Below are 9,450 nucleotides of genomic sequence, written 5' to 3'. Positions count from 1 at the left end.
ACTCAAGGCGTTCTTTTGTTTTCTTTAAATGATGTTAAATATTAAATCGTGACCTCTTAAAACCGAACCTATAAGTTGAAACAAGAACCGATTTGTATCAGTTTGATCAGTTACGAACATGATCGATTGATGGGTTTAATTTATGTTGTTCTTGATTACTTTTCATTTGGAATTAATGCTATTTTGGTTTCTCATGCAAGGTGTCTCATTTTGTTACCTTTTAATAATCTTTCTATTGTTCATTAAAAGGCTATCTTTTTCTTTTAATAAGTTTTATTTTGTTCATTGTTTTATGTCATATACTTATGATTTTATATCATATAATCATTATCTTTTGGGGTAACCATGGAAAAAACATATGTATGTTTGTTTCAACAGTAATTTTTGATATTGACATTGTATAACTAAAATGCAGAGTGTCTTTCAATGTGATTTTCTTGTCTGGAGCTATAGTAATAACTAGCGTATATATCTTGTATATCTTTTATTTTAGGATAGATATTATCTTTCCTGATTTCTAGGTCTGTTTAATAGGTTGAGGGTTATATATATATATATATATATATATATATATATATATATATATATATATATATATATATATATATATATATATATATATATATATATATATATATATATATATATATATACTAAGTTAAAACCCGTGGAACCCACGGGTGCTGTTTTTGAATTGAATTTAAAAATTAATTATTTAATAAAATATTATATCAATAATTCTGATAACTTATAAATTGTAATATTGAATATTTAAATAATTTTTTTATTGGTAATTATTTAATTAGTAACTAAATGGGAAGTATTTAATTAGGAATGAAGATTTTTGAAAACTATTTTTTTTATTCATCATTCTAATTGGACATATGCAGATGATACAATACCAATGTGTGTAATGAAATTAACATAAAATACAACAATACGTAATTATAAAAAATAAAGTAATATGATGGATTAAGTGTGATTTCCTAAAATTGAATAAAACGACGTTACAAAAAAGTTGGCTACAAATTTCGAAAAACTTCCTTATAAACAACATTGGAAGTTTTATTTGTGAGTTTGCCATCTTTATCTAAAATTAATAATTTTAATCCCTCTCTACTCTGAACTCTAGATAAGGCAACATACAATTGTCCATGTGAAAAAACTGGATCTTTCAGAAACAGACCAACCTTTGACAACGATTGTCCTTAACTTTTGTTAATAGTCATTGCAAAACATACATCCAAAGGAAACTGTCTTCTTGTGAATTTGAAGGGAATCTTTTTTTCTGATGAAGTTAAAGACATTCTTGGAATAAAAGTCCGATTTCCAATATTAGTTCCAGTTATTATACGTGCCTCAATAACACGTTTGCCCAATGATAACACCTGTAGTCTTGTGCCATTACATAAGCCGTTTTTCTGATCAATATTTCTCAGTAAATATGTTGCAACCATTACAAAAATGTATGAATTAATTTTAGAGAATCAAAGATATAAATTTTGTTTACAATTGGTTATTGATTATTTATTAAAAATAACATATTTATCGTGACAAAAATAATAGTTATTCTAAATAATAGACATAAATGTTCCATGTTTAAAATAATCAACATAAAGATGCGAAGGTGATTATGGTTAATATTCATTATTGGAGTCAAATGCAGTTCACGTGTAAAAGCAAAAATGTTCGCATTTGGTAATACAAATCAAAATTGGGTTTCGCATATGAGGTTGTATGGATTGGGGTTAAAGATACGAAGGTGATTATGGTTAATATTCATTTCGTATTTGGTGAGACAAACAACTCAAATGCGAATGAACTAAAAAAAAATGACTGGAACATGCGAAGAAAGAGGGTGAATGAAGAATGTGAATTTTACAGTAGAATGCGAATTGGGGAAGAAAGCTAAGAATTTCGCATTTTTATTATACAAATTGATTGATTGATTGATTTGTCTTAATTGTTAATTGCGATATATGAAATACTTATCAAGTTAGGGGCAATATATTTTATTTGAGTTATAACCAAAATCAACTAACTTGTCCAATTTAAAACAATATAAGTATCCAAAAATATTCAAAACCAATAATATTTGACATCTTAAATACCCCAAAATAAAAATCATACCAAGCAATTAAAATATCTTTATAACCAAAACAAATGATCAAAATATATTAAATGTGTCTTATAACCGATAGACACTCACTTTTCAATTTTTGGAATCAAGAGTGGAGTTTCCTCTGCGGTTGACTTTCTTTTAGCCTTAGTTGAACTTAAATCATATCCAGAATCAACATCATAAATTTCTTGGAGGTTGCGCTTCAAATCACCTGATATTTTGCAAGGACTTGTTGCGGTTGACTTATCAACTGTTGAGGGTGTAAAACTTTCGTCTGTTTGTGAGATCACATCCTAATTTTAAAAAAAAAATGTTTGATTCCTAAAAAAAATAACTAATATAATTAAAAGTTTATAAAATAAAATGAAAAACCTTTTAAACAGGCTGTACAACATCATCGGATTCCAAAGCAACTTGATTTAAGGCGACAGATTGATTACTCTAAAAAATAAAATGGAAATATGTTAATCGTTATGTACTTTAACATTAAAGAATTGTAAATTTTCAACAATAAAAAATTACATACCATAAGTTCTATTTTACTTTCCAATTCACAAACAATGGACATATCTTCTGTAACTATGAGAACTGTGTAGATGTTATTATAGTTGTTGACATTGTATTCTGTAATATCTACAACAAAACCAAACTTGCGGTTTTTCAACACATTAAGTTGCATTGGAAATAGGGCATCACTGTCTCCGGCCTGTAAGATATATTTTAATAAATTAAAAAAATTAAGTACATGTTTTCTGATTTTAAAGGTATGAATAATATACCGCATCATGTATCTTTTTCAACTCGTAGACACTTATATTTAACAACCTGCTTGCTTCCCTATCAAAAAGAGTCAATCCAATGGTTCCAGTACAATCTTGTACGTTAATTGGAATTATATACCTAAAACAAAAAATAATTATGTCATTGTTAGTGTTGTTTTAAGATTGACAAAATTAATAGAAATAAATATGTCTATACTTTATAACTGACTGAAATTCAGATTTTTTGCATTGTGCATTTGTACACTCGACAACCATAGTTTCGGAAATTCCCTCAGGGTTGGTATACGAATGATTGGTTTTGGGAACAGGGATAACTTTTTTTCCACATTTTTTGCATGCTTCATAATACCATGGTAGATTCTGCCTTATATTAACAATGGAAGCAACTAATAAAAACTTCATTTCCTGTATCATATAAAATGTAAAAATTATTAAAATAAATTATGCAAAAATAAAATGTAAAACATATAAAATAATGCAATATACCTTAATTGGTTCGGTGATCTCACAGATTGTTCTTAATGGAAAATTGCCCTTAAAGTCATCTGTATATGAAGAAGAGTAGCTTTGAAGTGTAGTTATGCTTTTTTCAGTTATACCGAAATTGTCATGACATTTCAACCTGTAATGTTTAATTTAGATTCATGAATATTAGGTTTTGTGTTTTTTTTTAAGTTAAAATACATTATAAAAAAATAAAAAACAATTGGAAACTAACTTATTTTTAAACTCATTTATTTCATAAATATCAGAATTTATGAACAATTTCGTTACTTCAAAATGACTTTTAGCTTCACCAAGACCTGTAAAAAATGTATATCCAATTATTAAAATTTATATAAAAATAGTAATTATAAACATCTATATATAAAGACTGAATACAAACCATTCAAATGTTTAGCTTCAAAAACTGCATCACGATAACAACAAAATTAACAGTCGGGTTATTTTTTAGGTATTCTGAAATTTGATATGCTTGACTTCCAAAAATAGTAACCTTCAGATGTACAGAACTAAATAAACCATAAAATAGTATATTAATATTAATTTGTGATTAATTAAAGATAATAAATAATAAATAAATAATACAATATAATCTCACTCTAGGTTGCTAAGAGTGACTTTTATATAATGCTTGGATGGTACTGGATTTGAAGTTTCAAGAGGCCTAAATGACACGATATGTCCAATAACATCTACACAACAGATACCACAAAAAAATAAAAGTTTAGGATTAAATTCGTAATATTTAAATAATAAAATGTATAACCAAAAAAACAAATGATAAAAAATGATTTTATTAATATTTTATGACTAACCAAAGAATGTGTCTTTTGGGCATGTTTGTTCTATGATAGAATTAAAGTCAACAAACATAAATCCATTGACTGGACCCGAGAAATCATCACATTTTTTTAGGATGCTTTTCTAATCCAAAGTTAAGGTCTGTTTATGACTTGTATAACTAAAACCATTAGTAACAGCAGCCATATTGGGTTTTATAACTATATAACTTTCATCTTCCTTTAAAAGATGACGAAATCTGGAGAAATTCTGATTGAAGACACGAGCTTGGTATTGTGTACCCTGTTTAAAAAAAAATTAAAAATTATTATGTTCATGAAACATGTCTAATATTGAATGATGAATAAAAAATATATCAAATACAACAAACCTCCTCATCCATGATGATCATTTCAATGGAACAAACTTTATTATTTCTGACAAAGTTCCAAATTTTAAGCACCTGAACCTTGATATGCGATTTTTCATCTATCTGGTCAATGTTATTTAGGTAAACCTTATTTCCTATTTCCATTTTCTGCAATAAATTTAATCATTATAGAAATGTAAGGAAAATTAGCAACCTTTTAAATTAACAGTAAATCAAAGTAAATGAAACAGCAAAACAAAAAAAACATATTGTAATAGTTAAAGCTTTGAGGTTGTATGGATTGGGGTTAAAGATGTTCGCATATTGGAGTCAAATGCAGTTCACGTGTAAAAGCAAAAATGTTCGCATTTGGTAATACAAATCAAAATTGGGTTTCGCATATGAGGTTGTATGGATTGGGGTTAAAGATGCGAAGGTGATTATGGTTAATATTCATTTCGTATTTGGTGAGACAAACAACTCAAATGCGAATGAACTAAAAAAAAATGACTGGAACATGCGAAGAAAGAGGGTGAATGAAGAATGTGAATTTTACAGAGAATGCGAATTGGGAAAGAAAGCTAAGAATTTCGCATTTTTATTATACAAATTGATTGATTGATTGATTTGTCTTAATTGTTAATTGCGATATATGAAATACTTATCAAGTTAGGGGCAATATGGTCATTTTGAAGTAAAAAAAGCCTTGGTTATTAAATGAATCACACGAAGGATCTGTTATTTGATTTTGGAATTGGGGCGAAAATTAGCAACCTTTTAAATTAACAGCAAATCAAAGTAAATGAAACAGCAATACAAAAAAAACATATTGTAATAGTTAAAGCTTTGAAGAACAGTTTTTTTTAAAGAAAATAAAGTTCTCATTTTTATTACTAATTTCGTATTTTGTAATCATTTTCATTAACATTTACGTCTTTTAAACTGAAAAGGTAGAAGAAGAACATGATTAAGAAGAATTAGCAAAAGGAAGAAGAAGAACATCACTAATAAAATGAAAAATGATAGAAACTGGTAAATCAGACAATTAAGAGGTTAGAAATATTAGTAATGCTGATATTTTAATACACTAACCTGATATTATAAATTTTGAAGCGTTGCAGAATCAAGAAGAATGAAGAAGAATACGTTTGCAAATATTACTATGGAGCAGAATTCGTCTGGAGCAGAATGGTAAAAAGAAAATAACCGTATGAATGCTATTTACGTTTGAATAAATAAGAATAAGAATTAAGAAGATTACGTTTGAAAAAGATAAATATTACAGATTTTTAGGGATTTAATTTGCAATCAAAATAAACAAACTTTCAAAATTAATGCGTGTTTTTCGAATCTGAAGATTGATTAACATATTTGTTTGCAGATTTTTCCGGAATTATTGAATTTGGATTGTATGGCATTTACGTAAATATAGATGAATAAAATGAGCGGGAAAACTCTATTTTGGAGGTCTTATAGATTGACACGTGGCAGAGTTCTACTTATTTATTAGAATTAGGATATATATATATATATATATATATATATATATATTGTTGTATATCGATTCTTGAAAGACAAGATATTATTTCAATTACAAAGGTTTTTTATGGTATCAGAGTTCAGGCCCCACAAAACTTAGAACTTGAAACTCACGAATATAATAAAAATAAACTTAGAACTTGAAACTCACGAATATAATAAAAATAAACTTGCAGAAAATAAGAAAAGAAACTTTCTTAATATGAAGTGAAAAGAGTGTACCAAAGTTGCAGAAGAAAAGCCTAATATTCATATTAAACAATGACTATATATAGCCCATTAAAATATCTATTGTGAACAAAAGAAAACTAATTAAAAATACTAAACTATGCCCTTAAAGACTAGGTAAATATGAAGACTGCCCAATGTGCACATTATAAAATCCGGTTAAACCTTTTACCAAGTCTTTTTTACTCAAAGTAAAGCATGTGTAAATAACTTAACCTATGACCCAAACAAAACTTGACCCATGACCCATCATCCAATAAACGATTACTCCAACATTCACCCCCTTAATCGTTTATTTCGTTGTTCACAATAGTGTTGGTCCATCATCCTCGGACCGATTCAAGTTGAGCGCCTCCTTTTTCTCCCACATTGGACACTCCGAAACGTAATGCCCGAACTCATTACATTTGTAGCATTTCACGCGACTCTTGTCCCGTTGTACTCGACCATCTCCTTGACTTTTCCCGGACCCCCGACCTCCACCTCAGCCACACCCATAGTCTTCACGATTCAAGTTTCCACAACCACAATTCTCACACCTATGCTCTTTTTCTTTTGCTTTTTCATCTGAATTTGAAAATAAAAGCTGATTTTGTTCGGGTTGGATCTCCTTAACTTTAATCATTTCTTCATAAGCTTTAAGTCGACCCACAACATCATCATAACTGATGGTCTTCAAATCTACAACCTGTTCTATAAGCCACCATATGAATGAAATGTTTCGGTAACGCATTAAGAAATTTCTTAACCAATCTTGTTTCCTCCATAACCGATCCTAGTGAGGCGGCTCGAGAAGCATACTCGGACAACTTATTAGCAAAGTTGTCTATCACCTCTTGGTCCTTCATCTTTAGATTTTCAAACTATCCCATTAGAGTTTGAAGTCTCGCCTCCCGAATTCCTTCATCAAAACCCATCATGGGTAAGGACATGGGATGTTCTCAAAACCCGTCATTTGGGTGCAGATGAAGGACAAAAAGCTTTAAAAATATCAACAAGATTATAATAAACAAAACTTTAAAAATATTAAAAAAAAAGGTTATTCAAACAAAATGCTAAAAAAAATAAACGAATAAAAGGTCAAAAAGCTGATCGTTCATTGACTTCCACTCAAGGTCAATTCCCATTCTCAATTCCGATTCATCATGACATTTGTTTACCACAATTGGAAATAGTTTAGTAGTTGTGAATCGATTACCTGAACCTAATGAAATGTAGGCTTTTATTTTTTTTGTTTGGATGTGAGTGGGTTTTTTTGTTAGCAGGTGAGCTTGCACATGCATTGCGGTTTTTGGCATCAGTTGTATCTCAAAGCTTCTTGGCCTTTGGTGACATCTTGGAGCTGCATAGAAAGTTCATCGAACTGTCTGGTGGTGTTAATTGGATTTTTGAACTTGAGGAACTTCTTGATGCTGCACAATCTGGTTAGTGTTTTATCTAATCTTTTAGGTTGTTCCTTATTTACTAATAATCTGATGGAAATTGCAGATGAAAATGTTGGTGCTTCATCAAAGTCCAATGAGGAATCTGAGGATGTTATCTCTCTTTTGGAGGTTGATATTATCATTCCAATGAGGAATCTGAGGATGTTATCTCTCTTTTGGATGTTATCTCTCTTTTGGAGGTTGATTTGTTGTTCATCAAGCTGGTTGGTATGCATCCTATTCTATGTCCAACACAACAAGGATGATGATGGTGCATTTATATCTTCTTAACCTATTACCTAATAATTTTTCTCATCTTATTACATCATATTTCTTCATTTTTAACTCCTTAATTTATCAATCTAATCATTATTAACTTCATTCTTGTAAAACCAGATGTCTATGCTATATAATGATTGGTTTTCCACTTTTCATGGTGGAAGTGGACAGAGGGTTTCTCTTTCACAGTTTGTAACATCTTGTATTCAAGAAATCTTGCTCTGACCGATTAAATTATTGCTAACACATATTAATTAACTACTGTACGCATATCAAATAATTCTTGAATTGTTGGTTTTTGATTATATGCAGTCAGGTTCTTTTATCTTTTATCCCCCGCTTTAGTAGCCATCTTTGGAAAGCCCTTGTTCTCAAAACAAAACAGGTGGTTCTTACAATTGTCAAACTGAATTTTATCTATGGTTCTGGTTGCATAATTATTGTATTCATCATTTTAACTGAGATCTTATTTTACTTTGTCAGGATATGGATATCCAAGATAGAGAACTAGTAAATGACTGGCTCATGATCATAGTTTACAAAGAACGTGGTTTTGGCTGAAAAACATATTACCATGTGGTATGCATCTTCCTTGAAGCTTCATGATCTTAGGCCTCTGTGTTTGTTTATTTAAGGTGTTAGCATAAATGGGAAAGCATACTTTTGAATGTCACATTGTTGCCTTCACTTATAATTGCATAATGTCGATTGTGCTTTAGAATATTATTAATTTATTTTTATTTCTCCTTAGTAATTGTGGGCATAGCACCACCTGTTTTTGTGTTTCTTTTATTGTGAGGGCAATCCTTAACTGTACCACTGGTTCCGATTATTTTGGTCTCTTAATGGGGTATTTAACCCTTGGCTGGGAATTAAATAGTTAAGCAGATTTTTGTGATGCTTATCTGAACTTGAAGAGTTTTTTCACCTCTTGAACGTGAGAATAGAGTTTCTACCTGATCCTTTATAGGGGATACTTTTGACTGGTGCTGGGAAACTCTAATGTTACTATGGATTATCTTAATTGCCTTAGTTTCGACTGATGCAGAGTTTTTGACCAACACTGATGCTAATGCTTAATGCTATACTGCTTTGTGTTTCTTTGTTGGTAAGACATTTGTATGCTAAACCAGATGCTAATGCCTAATGCCTAATGCTATCACTAGTGGTTTAATTCAGATTCTGGGACAAAAAGAGTCATAGCTGGGCTGTTAATGTTCCTGTTTGTTTTCATTTATGCAGGTAACAATCTTGTAGAAAGGACTTATGAATCAGATGTTAATAGTAACAAGTTTAACACTCGAGTCCATACGATTAGATGTTAATGGTAACAAGTTTAACACATGTGTCTTTGTTATACATACAGATTAAATGCAATGGATTGTATTTTTTGTATATGGTATTTTATTTAATATTATGCAA

General features: G+C 29.7%; 1 protein-coding gene and 1 long non-coding RNA gene across 2 annotated transcripts; both read right to left on the bottom strand.

Annotated features, from left to right (window-relative positions):
- Positions 1-2,205: 2,205 nt before the first annotated feature.
- Positions 2,206-3,820, bottom strand: LOC145016152 (uncharacterized). Its single transcript, XM_078974556.1, has 8 exons — positions 3,816-3,820; positions 3,702-3,707; positions 3,391-3,526; positions 3,113-3,309; positions 2,902-3,022; positions 2,649-2,828; positions 2,504-2,563; positions 2,206-2,415 (listed from the first exon to the last, which is right to left on the bottom strand). Exons 1-8 carry the CDS (start codon positions 3,818-3,820, stop codon positions 2,206-2,208), a joined length of 915 nt encoding a protein of 304 aa, XP_078830682.1.
- LOC145014539 (uncharacterized) lies at positions 3,819-4,289 on the bottom strand. The gene is made up of 3 exons (XR_013665558.1): positions 4,224-4,289; positions 4,007-4,100; positions 3,819-3,917 (listed from the first exon to the last, which is right to left on the bottom strand). It is a non-coding gene; the product is annotated as an uncharacterized LOC145014539 (long non-coding RNA).
- Positions 4,290-9,450: the final 5,161 nt, after the last annotated feature.

Source organism: Lactuca saligna, chromosome 9 (genome assembly GCF_052625555.1).
Source record: "Lactuca saligna cultivar CGN05327 chromosome 9, ASM5262555v1, whole genome shotgun sequence".
Lineage (NCBI taxonomy): Eukaryota > Viridiplantae > Streptophyta > Magnoliopsida > Asterales > Asteraceae > Lactuca > Lactuca saligna.
Note: the sequence above shows the minus strand (reverse complement) of the source record. Positions and strands in the feature narration are given on the sequence as shown.

Excerpts from the sequence above, each read along its gene's own strand:
- LOC145016152 (XM_078974556.1), bottom strand. Across the intron at positions 2,829-2,901 it reads TGAAAAAGATACATGATGCG|GCCGGAGACAGTGATGCCCT; the intron begins GTATATTATTCA and ends TATATCTTACAG. Across the intron at positions 2,416-2,503 it reads CCGATGATGTTGTACAGCCT|GATGTGATCTCACAAACAGA; the intron begins GTTTAAAAGGTT and ends TTTTAAAATTAG.